The 17,556-nt window shown below is 39.0% G+C and overlaps 1 protein-coding gene across 2 annotated transcripts in view; it reads right to left on the bottom strand.

Annotated features, from left to right (window-relative positions):
* Positions 1-17,556, bottom strand: part of nomo (nodal modulator) — a 68,858-nt gene that overhangs the window by 11,473 nt on the left and 39,829 nt on the right. For both annotated transcript variants that reach the window (XR_011347494.1, XM_069906643.1), the window contains exons 21-26: positions 16,252-16,408; positions 13,057-13,183; positions 10,350-10,463; positions 7,947-8,074; positions 2,457-2,598; positions 111-194 (exon numbers count right to left, since the gene is read on the bottom strand). Coding sequence is in view for 1 of the 2 variants with exons in the window: in XM_069906643.1 (XP_069762744.1) it covers positions 111-194; positions 2,457-2,598; positions 7,947-8,074; positions 10,350-10,463; positions 13,057-13,183; positions 16,252-16,408 (752 nt within the window). In the remaining variant the exon portion in view is untranslated. The remainder of the gene's footprint in view (positions 1-110; positions 195-2,456; positions 2,599-7,946; positions 8,075-10,349; positions 10,464-13,056; positions 13,184-16,251; positions 16,409-17,556) is intronic.

The following is a 17,556-nucleotide window of genomic DNA, read 5'->3' as shown; positions in this document are numbered from 1 at the left end:
CAAATCATATTCCTGCATTCCAGGCTTGGATGGCCCTCCATTCTTAGCCAAGATATGGACAAGTATGGAGGCACCAATACCGGCACGTCCAGTCAAGACACTCAACTAACCTGTATGGCACGATATTCTGGTAGAGCCCTTTCTATGTGGTCATTGCCTTCAGCTTTCAACTGGACGTGATATACACAGCTTGGCTAAAAGGAACAGAAATAAATGATCAGCTTTATGTTAAGTCTAGTATGAAATTGATGTACAATGGAGATATCCAATTTCTACATCATTTTACAGCTGCCCAATTTGCACACAAAATTTACCAATTCAGGCAGCTGCAGCAATGAGCATAGAACTGTCCCCAAATGCTGCAGGCATAATAAAAATGGACTAATAGTATTTTTTTTAACGTGTGATCAGTTAATTTAATGAGAAAAATAAGAGATTTTAGCTCTAATTAGTATTCTGTCACATCTAAGGATAAACAAATTAATATAATTTTCTATTAAGAATCTAATATGTTCGGCAGTTTTGTCTATGCAACATTTTTGACTGCATTAGTGGAAACTGCTATTTGCTGAGAACACAATATAAGGCTTTGAGAGCTACAAACTGGCTGAAAAAGCAAGTGTGGGTCATTGCTCGGGTCACTGGGAAAATCCCAAACCGTCACAATGGATTCTCTCATGTTGTCACAAAGCTTAGAAGCGATCATGAAAGTTTATCAATATTTTGTATCAGACCTATTTGAATAAATCAATATCAAAAATGTCTCCAATAAAAGAAAGCTGGAAATCTTTATATTTTATATCACTTTGTTAGTTTTAACCATAAACTACTGATGTTTTAATACATCGAAATGAGTAATAGAACCCTAGAGGTGCACAGGAGACTGTAGAGAGTGAAATCAAGTAGGACAACACAATCCACAAGAGGAACTCAGCAGATGATGCAGCATCTGTGGGAGAAGGGGAGGTGGGGGGGGGGGGGGAGATAGGGGAAGAACAGAAAGGGTACAGAAGAAGAGAGAGGGGACTTGTTACCTGAAATTGGAAAATTCCATGTTCACACCATTGGGCTGCAGACTGCCCAGGTTCAAGATACCTTTATTGCATTATTACAGAACATGTAATATTACACAAAATTGTTTTCTGCCTTTAGTAAGGCAGACAAAGAATCATTATTAGTGTTACTCAGCATTTCTTACTGTAAGAAAGGAAGATAAGTAAGAGAGTCTCTTCAGAGTCACTGAGCATCTGTGGCTTCGTCTCCAGCTTTCCTGCAGTCTCTACAACCACCCACACTCCCGTTCAATCCATTGGCAGCCCAAGCTCCAGATCCAAAACTCCCACACGATCAGGAAGCCTTCAGCATGAGGCCCTTCTTGCCCTCAGCACCCTCTCAAATCCTGGCTCCAATACCTAGTTCCCACATGCCAGCAGCCCACACGTAGCCTGTGTGGGTCTCTCAGCCACTGGGCCCTTCACTAGTTCGCAGCTGAGGTCACCTTCTCTGTAAGGTCGTCTCCTCTGCGGCTCATTCTCAATGGGGGTTGAACTTCCAGTCTCTGGTGCCCTGGGCCGGTCCGCTGCTCCCTTGGAGTCTCCAAGCCCTCGTGGCTGCTGATAAGCACAAATGCCACCATCTTGGGCATAGATCTCCATGGCTGCAGGATTTTATTGACAAGCACTATCGGCTCCTTTAACAAGCGTTTAAAGTCTGTATGGTTGAACCCTTCAGAGAAGTGCTGTGTCTCCACTTCCCGCTCTCCCCAAGTCCGCACCAACAGCAGTGCTGCTGTAACCATGAAACATGAGGTGTTGTTCCTACAGTTTATGTTGGGCCTCACTCAGGTAGTGGAGAAGGCTCAGGACATACAGGTCGGTATGGGAATGGGGAAGGGAATTGAAATAGCATACAATCAGGACCTCAGAGGGGCCACTGCGGACAGAGTGTAGATGCTCTATATAACAGTCCCCAAGTCTACATTTGGTCTCATTATCTGCTAGACAGATAAGAGTGTTGATGGAGGAATATTGGTCAGAAATCCTCCATCAATACTCTCATCCATCTGGTCACAGCAAGCATGAGATAATGAGAGAAACCAAATCATGGAGCAGGAGATGCCCTACCCCTAGCAATGGCTCACACTCAACATGCTTGCCAGGATTCAGCTCCAGCCCCGCGCTGAGCATCTTCACTGGCAGCCCTGCACACTGTCTTGGTTTTCCTGATCCACAACAAATCATGTGGTGGGTACTTAGATGCACTAAGGACCTGGCACAAGCAGAAAGGCAGGGGTTCCTGACACAATAGTTCTCTTGGTAATGCATCATAAAGTACATAAAGCTATAATGCCCCACACTCTTGTTCTCAGAAAGACATTTTGAGTGTTAGAAGTGTATAAGCATGCTCTCTTTAACTTGTTCAGTTCAATGTTCGATAATTAAATTATTATCCATTACTAGAAGACCACGGAGGCGAAACTTTCCATCTTCATCAGTCAGTGTATCCTCTCCATAAATACTACAATCCTTTTGGCCAATAGCTTCCACTGCAGCTCCTTGTTCGGGTTCCCCATTTAGTGAAGATACCGTTCCATAACAGCTTTGGATAAAAGAAAATGCATATTTTAGATTTCTAAAGTTTAATGTTAGATTATTAGGAATGCAAGAAGTTACCTTCACCAAAAGAATCTTGCTCACCATTTGAAGTTTTTCAATAACTCTGGACAACAAAGATGTTTGGGTGTATTTTATAGATTTTGGGCTGCTGATCACAAAAATCACCTTAAGTGGACATGAGGGATGACACGCAACCTCATGACTCCCGTAGGATTAATAAAAAAAGTATCTATTTAGAAGATTCAAGGTCTCTTAAAGGGACAGTCCGGCGTGTCACAAGTCCATTGGAAGAAGCTTCAGAAGAGGATGAAAGTGAAGTGAAGAAGAGGAACAAACCAGAGGGAAGAAAAAGACTTTTAAGAAAGAAATAATTTTTTTAAAAGAAAACTATTTTAAAGTTAGTATTAAACATATAACTAAATTTTTAAGGTGTCACCTAAGAAAGATAAAACACCTAAGCTAACTCCTACTAAGAAGTTGGAAGAAAAGAAGAAAAAATAAACTGGGCCTACCTCAGCGTCGAAGCGGGCCACTGAAGTACTTTCTGGATCCGCCAGCCAGGACACGGATCCTTCTTCTTGTCGACCCATAAAGATGGCGCCGGAGGAAAAACTAAAACCGCATCGCGCATGTGCGAGAAGTTGGGCATGCACGGTGCAATAGAAAAGAAGGTTGAGGAAAAAAATGTCAAGGTCTCTTAAAGGGACAGTCCGCGTGTCACAAGTCCAGTGGAAGAAGCTTCAGAAGAGGGTGAAAGTGAAGTGAAGAAGAGAAACAAACCAGAGGGAAGAAAAAGAATTTTAAGAAAGAAATGAGTAAGATTGTATCAAAAATGAACTTCAAACTATAACTAATTTGTCTTTGGAAAATAATTTTAAATTGTTGTCAGAAGAATTGAAGCAAATTAAAACAGATTTAACAGTTAAAGTGGACAATGCATTGAAGGTGATGAATAATGTTACACAAAGGAAGGATAAGTTGGAAATTAAGGTTCAAGATGTTTGAGAGGCCTGTAATCACATATTCAAAGCTGCTTCCTTCTGGTAACCTCAGCCTGCTTCCCAATTGATAATTAAAAGATTTATAAAAACATGTACATCAACCAAAAGAGAACGATGAAATAAGCTGTAAACCCAAACAAAAGTGGGAACAAGATCTAAACATAAAGATAAAAAATGAAACATGGGAAAAGCTATGCTCCGGAACTATGAGAAATAAACACGAGGTTACGCATGATACAATATAATTGGTTACACAGGCTATATATCACGCCCCAAAAGTTAAATAAATGGGACCCAAAAGTATCAGATAGATGCTTTCGCTGTAAGAAGGAAACGGGAACAACAGTACATGCAATTTGGGCATGTGAGAAAGTGAAAAAGTTTTGGGAAGATCTAAATCAGGTATTAAATAAAATCACAAAAAGCAACATACCAAAAAATCCAGAGATCTTTCTTCTAAGTAATATAAGAAGTAAAGAACTAGGCCTCGATTTGGATGAAGCACAAAAAAGATTTATTATGATAGCCTTAGCAGTAGCAAAAAAATGTATAATGTCAACCTGGAAATCAGAAGAGAGCCTGAGAGTACAGCAATGGTACATGGGAAGGAAATGAATAAATTGATTCCATTGGAAAAAAAACATATAATTTAAAAAATATCGTCACAGTATTCGAACAAATTTGGGAACCGTACATGGAACACAACAGAGAGGGCCTACCGTGGACCTCCACTCCCTAAAATGACAGAAATGAGAAGAAGACGAAATGAACTGACCCAGTGTGTAAAAGTAGATGACACAATTTTCTTGTTTATTTTCATTGTGTGATGACATTGTTTAATGGGTTTATTGTATTAGTTTAGTTTAGTGGGTAGGGAGGGGGGAGGGAAGGGAGGAGGGAAAAGGGGAGAAAATGACACTGTGTATATTCAAGAGGGAAATGTTTGTGTGTATTTTGGTTAATATGGTTCATAGTGTGAAAAATTTTTAAAAATTTTAAAAAAAGATGTTTGAGAGGAAGTGCAGCATATTGAAGATAGATCTAATATGTTTGAAGATTCGATGACTAGTTTAATCTCGATGAATGAAAAATTGTTGGAGAAAGTTAATATTCTGGAAAATTGTAGCAGAAGAAATAATGTTAAAATAATGGGATTATCCGAAGGTAAGGAAGATGTGATTGGTTTTTTACAAAAATGGATACCGAAGATATTTGGAGAGGAACGTTTTGAAGACAAGATTTTAATTGAAAGAGTCCAAAGAGCTTTAATACCAAAGCCAGGCCCGAACCAAAGACCCCGATCTATCCTGGCTAGATTTCTGAATTACCAGGAAAGAGAGAGACTCTTAGGTTTGGCGATGAAAAGGGCTAAAGACCTTTAAACTATGAAGGGGATAAAATTTTCTTCTATCCAAATTTGAGCCAAACTTTGATGATTAAAAAAAAGGAAAGAATTTAATCAAGTTAAGAAAGTTTTGTATGATAAAGGTTGTGTTATCCTGCTACTTTGAAAATTTTTGTACCAGGTCAACAGAATGTTTTTTTTACAAATTACGTTCAAGCTGAAGAACGTGCTCAGAGTTTGTCTAAAGTTCAAGTAACTGAAGGCACTGATTTGTTGCAATGAATTTAATATACAGGGCTTTTTTTTTCTTTTTTTGATGAAGAATATTATCTATTCTTATGTTAGATGGAATTGTAGTTGATTAAATCGGTTTTTTTTTCTGTGGGGATCGAGGGATGTGTTTTCGCGGCTTAACCATAAAATGGAGGGAGATAGCACAGGTTCTTACAGTACTTATTGGGTGAGTATTTTTGTTTTTCTTTCTTTTTTCTCTTTAATAATTAAACATCTTGTATTTAATCTGAATTATTTTAATGTTTTTGGATTGCAGATGGTGATGATGCTCAGGACCAATTATTTTGTGGGAGTTCTTCCTGGATGGAAAGGATGAAAAGGGATTTTAAAAATAGGAAAAATGAATAAGACAATTAAGATTATGCTTTAATATTAATGGGATTAATGGACAAATGAAAAGAAGGAAAATATTATATTAAGAAATTAGGAGTGGATATTGCTTTTTTTTTAAAAACAAGAAACTAATTTAACTGAAAAAGAACACCTAAAACTGAAAAAGAGATTGGGTAGATCAGGTTGCCTTTTCTTCCTTTAACTTTAAAGGCAAGGGATTGGCGATTTTATTTTAAATTCTCCTATTACATACTGTTTTTAGATATAACATATTTTTGCGATTTCCTGTCATATTTTAAGGCTACTAGTATATTTCATCAGCCCAAGCATGCCTGGGCATACCCTCAGTGCAGGTGCTATGCAAATGTTGTCTTAGGCTTGAGCATGCTTTGTCGGAATAGATACAGAACAGGCTATAAAAAGCAGCTCACATATACAGATGCTGTGCATTATATTGATAAGAGATTGAACACATGTTGATTCACATGTTCCTCAGGCAATAACAGTGAGTGTACTCCTAGAACGCTTCCACCAGCGTTGTCTCCGCTCCATCCTCAACATTCATTGGAGCGACTTCATCCCTAACATTGAAGTACTTGAGATGGCAGAGGCCGACAGCATCGAATCCACGCTGCTGAAGATCCAACTGCGCTGGGTAGGTCATGTCTCCAGAATGGAAGACCATCGCCTTCCCAAGATCATGTTATATGGCGAGCTCTCCACTGGCCACCGTGACAGAGGTGCACCAAAGAAGAGGTACAAGGACTGCCTAAAGAAATCTCTTGGTGTCTGCCACATCGACCACCGCCAGTGGGCTGATATCGCCTCAAACCATGCATCTTGGCGCCTCACAGTTCGGCGGGCAGCAACCTCCTTTGAAGAAGACCGCAGAGCCCACCTCACTGACAAAAGACAAAGGAGGAAAAACACAACACCCAACCCCAACCAACCAATTTTCCCTTGCAACCGCTGCAACCGTGTCTGCCTGTCCCGCATCGGACTTGTCAGCCACAAACGAGCCTGCAGCTGACGTGGACATTACCCCTCCATAAATCTTCGTCCGCGAAACCAAGCCAAAGAAGAAAGACTTAACAATAGCATTTATTGTCTTCAGGAAGATTCAAAGAGAAGAAATGTCTTATCAATATCACAACAGCTGCAATACATTCTTCTACATTTGTGGCAAGTATACGCTTAAAGCTCAAAGATGCAGCTTTACTGTATTTATTAAGAAAGCCTATGAACTCTACTTTGATTGTAAAATTGGTGATCAAGACAAACCCTGGGCTCCTCACATTTGTTGTGCAACATGTGCAGTCAATCTGAGAGCTTGTGTCAGCATCATTATGCAATTAAACATGCCAAATTCAATAAAAGTAAATTTAATGTTTTTCCAACTTCCTACATGATACAGCAAATTGAAATTATTTTTGTGTTCAGCTTGAGGCTGTCTATCATAATCTCATATGATTTTTCAGGAAGCAAACCTTTTGAAAGAAAAATTGTCCAGTGTTATCAAAAGAACTTGAAGGGTAAGACTGATTAAGTTAGTATATTGCCAGCTTTCAAGATCCTTCATTGGTGTTCATCAGAATTCAATGTATGGCTAGCAGGATGACAGAGTCAATTTATCTTGCAACTATATTGAATTTAGTATTCTTAAAAAAAAGTTTTTTTTATTCTCGTGTCTTTTTGTATATACCATTTTTTGGCTAAACAACTTTTCCCAGGGCTCTTATGATGATATGAAAACAGCATAGCATGTTACCTTTTCATTCCCAGAGATCACAGTATCCTCTATGAAGGAACACAAAGTGAACCCACTGGTCTATAGTGGTTCACTGAGATATGCCACAATTTCCTCTAAATCGAACTTGAAATTGCAATGAAAATCTGAGCACTGAAGATTCATCCCATATAAATACAAGAGAATGCACCTCACAGATAAGCACTTACCCTCACTGATTCCGAGTTTCACATTTTTAAATGTTCCACTTCAGTTCAGCTATAGTAGAATAGATTTACAATCCGTTTTTTGAAGCTTATTTAACAAACATTGAAGTACAGATAGCAGCCACTCAAACATGAAGCATTAAAGGAATTCTTTGTAAATGCACTGTTCGTTTATTGCTTGTCATTTGCACAATTATATTCATCAGTAAATTGAATTTGCTTTATTTGTGACTTTTTCCTGAAAATTTTAATCAGTATATTAGATTTTTACTTTAATTTGCAGGAAATTATTAGGATTGCAAAAATAAACATAAAACTAGAATCTCTTTCACACACAGATATTCCATTCTGAAATCTATATATTATTTTGTACACAACATGTAGATTGGCTCTACACCCACAAACCTGTAAGCAGTCCGATAGCCTGTAACTTTGATTTCAAGAGATTGTCCTTCTTGCACTTCAATCATTTGGGATGCAGGTTCAAATCGAAACTCTTTCATCATGGGTTTGAAGTAGTACTGACCAGGACTCTGAAACCCAATAGACAATATAAATTACGACATAAAGTTATTTAATGCTCTGATGAACAATGATTGCAATTCAGACCTTATACTTATAAAGATGTTTCATCATGGTTTGAACATGATCATAAAATGTACCAAATTTATCTTAAATATCAGGGTGACTGGAACGGTGTGATAACAAACTTCTCCCTATATCTGTGGCAAAAGTCCTGACTAAAGTTCATCCAAGCAATACTGGTTCAATTCTTGAACTTCGCAAGCAGAACTACTTACAATTAGGAAAAGAGAGAAAGGGAATGAGGTAGCAATAAAATCATTCTGGTATTTTACTGGGTGTTGTCAAAGCACAATAAATAAACCTTTGCTTTGCACTGGATACTTGTTGTAAATGGTCTGGAATCTCCTCATGTCGATTCTGGTACTAAAGGAAGGAAACTATTTTGCAGAACAAAATTAACAGCAAAGTCTCTATCTAAGGATATCGTATGTTTTTGGGATTTGTTCATGGAAGGTTATCTAATGTCCTTTGAAAAACTTTCAAACAAATATGATTTGCCTAATTCACATTTGTTTAGATATTTTGAAATTAGACATTTTTAGAATGCTCTATTACCTAATTTTCCCCTGCTGTATCAAATTTAACAGAGGGATCAAATGTAGCACTTCTAATTTGCTCTAAGTTCAAACAGGCCATTGAAAACCATCGAACTACAGTAGGTGGTGTGGGGTCCTTCCATTTAATAAGAATTTCTCTCCTAGCCATCAGGGTGGTATAAGCTATTGTTATGGGCCCAGAGGACCCCAAAACCCAGCAGCGATATAAATTCACCAAGACAAATGGTTACTTAAACAAAAATTGCTTTTAATTATCTTTAAACATGAAAACAGTATCAAACTTTAGCCGGCCGCTCCAGCCCTGTAGTCCCGTGCCGGCCGCTCCAGCCCTGTAGTCCCGTGCCGGCCGCTCCAGCCCTGTAGTCCCGTGCCGGGATATGGTTGATGCCCTTTTTTGTTTGAACCAATCTCATATATGATATGTTATTAAAATTGCAACCAGTCTCAACTGATACATTTAAAAGGACATGGGAGCAGGAGCTCAAAAAGTTTTTTTCCTGCAGAGATGTGGGAAAAGAATCTTAAACTAATTAATAATGTGCGCTCAACACTCATTTATTCAATTTAAGTAGTACATAGGGCACCATATGTCCAAGGACAAACTTGCCTGTATTTTTCATAATTTTAATTCAATCTGTGATAGGTGTAATTTGCAAGTGGCTTTATTGACCCTATTGTAACTTTCATCCAATAAATAGTCGCTTGAAGACTAAAGCCGCTTTCAGAGGAATCGCTGAGAGAATGAAGCTCTGGAGCGGCTCCGGGTGTCTGCGAAGGGACATTCAAGAGGCAGCGCTGAAGGCGGTGTTCTGCCACGTGAAAGGTCCGTAGCGGGGAGAGGTGCCGCAGAGCAAACACCGGCTCCTGAGTAAGGGCAGGGGCAGCCGTCTGACAGCCCCCCGGCATGAGACTACGGGACTGGAGTGGCCAGCGCGGGACGCCAGGGCTGGGGGGGCCGGCGCGGGACGCCAGGGCTGGGGGACCGGCTAAAGTTTGATACTGTTTTCATGTTTAAAGATAATTGAAAGCAATTTTTGTTTAAGTAACCATTTGTCTTGGTGAATTTATATCGCTGCTGGGTTTTGGGGTCCTCTGGGCCCATAACAATAGCTTATACCACCCTGATGGCTAGGAGAGAAATTCTTATTAAATGGAAGGACCCCACACCACCTACTGTAGTTCGATGGTTTTCAATGGCCTGTTTGAACTTACAGCAAATTAGAAGTGCTACATTTGATCCCTCTGTTAAATTTGAAGAAACTTAGTGCCCATTCATACAATATTTTTGTATGATACAACTTCTAATTTTTTTCTGATTTATTGTCCCTTCCTAATACTATTAAGTTTCTCTTTCGAGTGAGGGCCAGGCTTCTTATGTTTGATGAACACTGATCCAAGGCTTTCCAGTTTTTGTTTTTGTGGGGTTTTTTTTCTTTTAGTTTAGTATAGGGGGTTTTACTATAAAGCGAATTCTTTTTATATTTGAATATGGGGAGACGAAGACTTATTATTTACTGATTGTTGTATATTGTAATCTTTTCAATCATATATCCTTATTCTCTCAGTGCATTGTCTATTATATGTTTTATATTAAAATCATTAAAAAGAATGAAAAAGAAAGAAGAAAGCCCTTTGTGAATTCACATCTTGATGAATTAAACGTTACCAGGTTTGCAAAAGTAAGCACGCCATTTTCCTGTGTGAGCAGATTAGAGCGGAACTGTCCTCCACTAAGAGACAAAAGGACGCCAGCAAGGGGACGATGGTCTTCAGTTTTTATCTGTTTACAAATATAATGAACACTTTCATAAGTTCAAAATCTTATTACACCAAACTTCATAAGTTCACAAATACTATTAATTGCACAATATGTTATAACCACATGATGATCAAATATCAATGTAGAGGTGAATGGGAAATGGGAGGCTTTTAAAAGAGTGATAGGGAGAATTTAGGGCCAGCATGTTACTTTTGAAGTAAATAGCAAGGCTGGCAGGATTAGTTGACCCTGTTTAATGAGGGGCATTTGGGCTCTAGTCAGGAAAAAAGAGGCATATATGTCAGCTGGAATCAAGCAAATTCCTTGAGAAATACCAGGTATGTAAGAAATCACGTAAGAAGAAAATCAGGAGGGGGAAAAAAACACTCAAGATAGCTTTGCAAGATATCTTTGCAAGAGAAGAGAATCCCAAGAGATTTTATATTGAGCGCAAAATGGTAACTTAGAAGAGAAAAGGTCCTCTGATAGATCAATAAGGTCATCTATGAGTGAAGGTACAAGAGATGGGTGTGATCCTCAATGAATATTTGTCATCTGAATTTATCATGGAATGTTCATGGAAGCATGGGAATTGAGGGAAGAGGGATGTCTTGAACCATACTGGCATTACAAAAGAAGACGGCTAACAGTCTTAAAGCTCATGAAGATGTATAAATTCCTGACCAAATACATCTTAAGATGTTGTGGGAAGCGATAGATGAAATTTCTGAGACCCTGGCAGAGATACTTTGATCATCATTGATCACTAGTAAAATAACAGAAGACTGGAAGGTGCCCAATGTCATGCCTTTATTTAAAAATGGCTGTAAGGACTAACCAACAAACTGGTTAGGCTGATGGGAGAGTCACAATGGGATTCTGAGATAAGATTCACATGCACTTGGGAAAGCGCTGGCTGGTTTGGGATAGTTAGCATTGTTTAGTGCATGGGAAATCAACATGCATGAATTAAATTTTCTTTAAGAGACGGCCAAGTGTAAGTGCCGATGGAATTTAACTTGGAGTTCTGGCGAATGTGGTAGAACAGAGAGGTCTTAGGATAAAAGTACATAGTTTCCTGAAAATGGTGACACAGGTAGATAGTGTGATGAATCAGGTGTTTGGCATACTTCTTCAGTCAGGACACTGAGTTCAAGAGTTGTGTGGTCAACTGAACAACATTGGTGCGACCATATCTGGAGTACTGTGTGCCTAATGAGAGGGAGATGTGACTAAGGTGGAAAGGATGCACATAAGCTTATAAATGTTACAGGCCTGGAAGGCTTGAGTTATAAGGAGAGACTGGATAGGCTGGAGCTTTTTTCCTTGGAGTATCAAAGGCTGAAGGTGACCTTATTGAGATACATAAAATCAAGGGGGGCATATCCAAGATGAATGGTCACAACCTTTTTCCCAGGGTAAGCATGTCTAAGGTAAGAGAAGAAAAATTTAAAGGGGACATTTGGAGCAACTTTTTCCATAGAGCGTGGAAGGTATGTAGAACAACTTGACAGAGGCAGTGGTAGATGCAGGTACAATAACAATTAAAAGTAATTTAGACGGGCACTGGCTAGAAAAGGTTTAGAAGGATATGGGTCAAACACAGGTACATGAGACTCAGACTCTTGAGAATCAGACTCTGCATCAGAATAGATCTAATTGAGGAGCATTAGGGTAACCATGGTAGGGGGGGGCACAAACTGCCATTCGAGAACTCCATCCAGGGTGGGGAGGGTCCAGGTGCCATACCTGCCATGGACCTCCTCCGTCCACTGCTTTCACACTTCCCTCCTCCCTCCGGTGTACCAGATTTAACCACATGGTTCATTTTGGTGACACCCCCTCTGTTGACACTAGTGCTGCACACAGGTGGGTGGGGAGGCAAAATAACACATTGGGGGGGGGGCATGACCCATAAATTCCTCCCCCCCCCCCCCCCCCCCAACGACACCAACCCTAACAAGACTCGAGCTGGTATGGAGAAGTGGACCAAAAAGTCCATTTCCATGCTGCACAACTCTATAACTATAAGGAGACCTATACAAATCATATCTATTTAAAGGGATGGTGGTCATTAAGCACTCAAATTATAAAGTTGAAGCTCTTAGAAATATATGTGAAAGCACCACAGCAAATAAACTAAAGAATTCATATCACAAACTGATTCCCACTATTGAATTACTTTCAGATTTGCAGTTACTATTAAGCAAAATAGACAAATTAACCTGACAAGGCTAATTCCAGAACAGTGTATGGCTTATGAACCCAATCCATAACAGACATAAAGAAATATAGATCTCAATGTTTGGCAATTTAGAATCAACACCAAAAAATATGTGGTAATCATTAAACTAACCAGTCACATATAATGCTTTAATTTCAAATTATGTAAACAGATAACATTTGGAAGAATTCCAGAATTTAAAAAAAAATCTTCTGCAATAAAGATAACAGCATTGTCAGCTCATCTGGTCATTTATGTTTTCCTCTCGGAGAAGCCATGTGCCATGCAGCTATTACCATGTAAAACTAATTGATTAGTAGCTTCTGTAAAGTTCGTTTAAAAACTATAAAGCACAAATATCAATGACACAGTAATGCACATTTATCTTACCTCAAAAGTTATTCCTGCTAATGCAAAAGCTTTAAAATCACCAACTGTTCCTTCAATTGCAGTCAGAACAAAACCTTCCTTTCGAGCAGTTATTGAGTACTCTTGGTCTCTGTGTAATGGACCAACCCTTGAAAAATTTACAAAAAAAGATTATATACCACTTCTGTCCTTTCAAGTGACTTAGTGCAAATACAATACTCCTTTTCAAAGAAGGAGATGGTTAGAAAGCAGGAAATTCAAGGCATGCTTGCCTAACACCTGGTTTTGGGAAAAGTCAAAATGGATCATTAAACACCAGCAGCATGTTTGTAAATGTCATCTTTGATAGAGTTCTTTGAGAAAGTAATAAGCCATGCGCACAGTAGATACAGAAGGTTTGATATTCCAAAAGGAGTTTAATGTTGATTAAGATGCCACCTAAAAGATCGCTGCCTAACTGTTTGTAGCTCTGCTAGTATGGACAGAAGATTGATTAGCCCACAGGAAACTGAGGCAAAGTGGGTTATTTTCACTAGGTTGATTTCTAGGATGAAAGGTTCATGTTATGAGGAAAAGCTAATCAGTTTACACCATAATAGTTGAAGGTGAGGTGAACTGAAAGATGATTTTCGTGAACCATAAGATTCTGAGAGGACTTGACATGATAAAATTTAAAAGGAAATGTTTCAAATAAGCTGTAGTCGCCCATTTAAGAAGAGCTGAGGGGGAATTTCCTCCCTAAATTGATCATGAGTCTTTGAAATGCCCCCTGTTGAATAAGCTACGGAGGATGAATCATTGAAAAAAGCAGACCCAAGATGGTCAGATTTTTGTTCTTTATGGATTGCGGGTTATGAAGAACAGACATAATGTGGAAGTGAAGCCAAGATCAGGTCACACCTAATTTTATTATAATTCAAGGGATTACATGGCCTACATTATTTTTGATGGAGAAGGTGGAAGAAATAGGAGAAACTATCTAACTAAAACTCAAGGTAAAACCATTTTGACAATCACAAAATAAATAACTAACATTTCTAGCTTGGATCAAGTAATGTTTTTGTTTGAAGACAAGGGGAGTTGCTTCTTATTCTGCTCAGTTTTGCTTTATAACCTGTGACCTGTCACAAGCTCCAGTTTCTAAAAGGTTCACCTAGGATTCAAATTTAGTTTGGTGCTGCAAGGAGAGAGAGAAAACTAAATGGATGTTCTTCATCTTAGCAAGCAACTCTTCATGTTTGTTGCTGAATGTGAGGATGAAGGAGCAGAAGAAAGAAGTACAGAAGATGGTTGATCATGCAGAATAATGCATTGTGGAAGAAAATACACAAAACAAAAATATGCCCAAGTTGGAACCTCAAGAATCAAGGCACATTTATTTTCTGATACAACTGCACCATAATCTAAACTTACATAGAGAAACATGGCTTATAGAAATTCCAATAATAACAGAACAGGCATTTCCACAAGTACAATTTTATCTTACTCCTTACAGTTTTGAAATGAAATGGAATTATAATCCTGCTCTCATCAAAGATCCACACTGCCACCTTGGGGCTCTTTATGAAACTCTGGTAAAGCACCTTCTCATGAGAAGGATATCCAAACCTCCAAAATATTGGTTTTAGAAACTCTATTCAAAATCTGTACTTCTCATATCAAAATATTCATAAGGTGTCGTATATGGATCTGAATACCTCCAAAACAACAACTTCACTGCACCGGGGATGATATCCTACATGACCGCTTTGAGTCAGTAGGTGAGTTCATCTTCAAGGACTCAGCAACCAACTTCAACAAATATATCATCACTGAATACATCAGCAAGTATATCAAGGGTCGCGAGAATAATGCGGACTTTCAAACCATGGCTGAATTGCAAGATCCACTTGCTGTTGAAGGACAGGTCTAAGGCACTCAGATCGGGCAGCTCAGCCCTTTACAGGAAATCCAGATATGACCTCTGCAAGGCCTTCAGAGATGCCAAGTGGCAGCACCAAACTAAATTTGAATCCTAGGTGAACCTTTTAGAAACTGGAGCTTGTGACAGGTCACAGGTTATAAAGCAAAACTGAGCAGAATAAGAAGCAACATCATAACCTTGCCAGTGAACTCGATGGATTCTACACTTGTTTCGAACAGGAGGCCAGTGAGCCAGTGGCACACCTGCACCCAGTCAGATTGACCTTCTTGAGAGTGAATCCAATGAAAGCAACCGACCCAGATGGAGTCCCTGGGAATTTCCTGTGAGCTTGTGGAGACCAGTTTGTGGGAGCATTCACAGACATATTGAACCTATCCCAGTTACAAGCAAGTGCCCATCTGCTTCACCCAATCATATGGGTGCCAAAGAAAAACATCATTATGGCCCTAAGTGACTACTGCCCAGAGGCTCTAATTGACTCACCTCAATTCATTGACCACTACAATGGATCCACTGCAGATGCCATTTTCCTGGTCCTAAGCTCAGCCCTGGAACAACTCAGCTCTGGACTGAGAGCGATGTCAGACTACTATTCATTGGCACACCATCGTGCCATATAAATGCATGCCCAAACTCTGAGCCCCTAGTGCCAGCATCCCACTCTGCAACTGGACCCATGGCTTCCTGTCCTGCAGACAACCATCAGTAAGGATTGGTGTCAGCACTTCTTCCAAGATCATCCTTAACAACGATGCCCCGCAAGGCTGTTTAATCAGCCACTGCTGTACTCCCTTCCCCCCCACCCCCCACCATAACTGTGTGTGGCAAAACACTACTCCAACTCCATCTATAAATTTGAAGATGTCTATGGTCATAGACTGGATCTCAAACAATGAGGATTCAGAATATAGAAAGGGGATAGAAGAATTAGTGGCCTGGTGCCAGGACAACAACCTCTCTCAATGTCAGCAAGACTAAGGAACTGGTCATAGACTTCCAGAAAAGAGGTGGAGCTCACTCCTCTGTCTGTATCAGCAGCTGGAGGAGGAGACTACAGTTTTAAATTTCTATGAGTAAACATTTCTTACAACCTGGTCCAATCACAATGGTCAAGAAAGTGCACCAGGCTTCCTCAGAAGTTTGAGGACATTTGGCATGTCACCTGCATCCCTCAATAGAATTTTTAGAAGACTATATTGCAAAATGAAATGAAGGGAAGCCTACTTTACTGCAGCACCATAATTGTATTACATTCACTATACGTAAACATCTAAGACAGTTCTTCAGGTTACCTGTATGACCCTTCTTCATTAGTAAACACAGTAATAAGTGGTACTGCGTTTTTCTCGGTGATGATGATCTCAACTCCTTCCAATGCTGGGTGTATTAGTCCTTCTAGAAATAGTCCAGCTTTTCCTTGGATCTCTATTAGCCTTCCCGGACAGCTATCTGCAATAAATTGTTATTCCATCAATTGGCAACACTAGATTGAATATGCCTCAAGAAAAATTCTTAACCTTTCTTAGGTTAATCACTATTGAAAATACTTACAAGTTAATTTTTTTTTTCACTTCAAGGGTTGGGTATATTTTTTATTAAGAAAGCCAACAACCTATTAATTTTTCTTATGAATATAATTATAAACACAGCAGAATGAAAAGTTACACGATGTTAGTAGAACAACCAGAAGCATTCAGATCCACCCATATTGCAACACCTCTGTTAAAAATTCCAAAATCAAGCTCTACATAGAACTAGGAATATGAAAAATGAGTACAACATGAATAATGCATAGTTTGAATATATCAAATTGTTTTTTCTATTTTTCATCTTGAAACATTTCCATTTTATCATTCCATGTAAATTTTAATCCAATGCGGATTCCAATAATAACTGATCATTAATAGATGAAGTAGATCCTTTCCAGTAATACACCAGAAAGGACAGAGAAATTTTAATCAGTGGTAAAAATAGGGTGATATGACAGCAAACCTAAGAGTGCAAATTGCCCAAACAACTATAATTTTTGGATACATCAGCAACTACAAATATGATTTATGAAAATGAAAAAAGTTAAAACTTCTTCTTATGTTATTGATGATGTCTTGCACCATCTGAGACAAGTTGTGTGATTAATCGATACTGGTAGAATAAAAATAGTTAGAAAATAAAGAATAATTAGCAATCTGAACTTTCAATTCATTACTTCTGGGCCTTTCCTTGAACTAAATGTTTTGGATAGTATTCCTTGTTATTCCATCTGCATTTGCATTCAAACCATTTTCATTATTAGAATGTGATCTCAAATATTATCAAAAACTGTTAAGAAACAGTTCAACACAATCATTCCACAGCACCTGCATCCCTCAATAGAATTTTTAGAAGACTATATTGCAAAATGAAATGAAGGGAAGCCTACTTTACTGCAGCACCATAATTGTATTACATTCACTATACGTAAACATCTAAGACAGTTCTGGGCCTGGATCTTCGACTTCCTGACTGGAAGACTTCAGTCAGTCCAGTTCGGAAACAGCATGTCCAACACCATCTCACTGAGCACGGGGTCCCTCAGGGCTGCGAGCTCAGCCTACTGT

Source organism: Narcine bancroftii, chromosome 12, assembly GCF_036971445.1.
Source record: "Narcine bancroftii isolate sNarBan1 chromosome 12, sNarBan1.hap1, whole genome shotgun sequence".
NCBI lineage: Eukaryota > Metazoa > Chordata > Chondrichthyes > Torpediniformes > Narcinidae > Narcine > Narcine bancroftii.
This window is presented reverse-complemented; position numbering and strand designations above follow the sequence as displayed.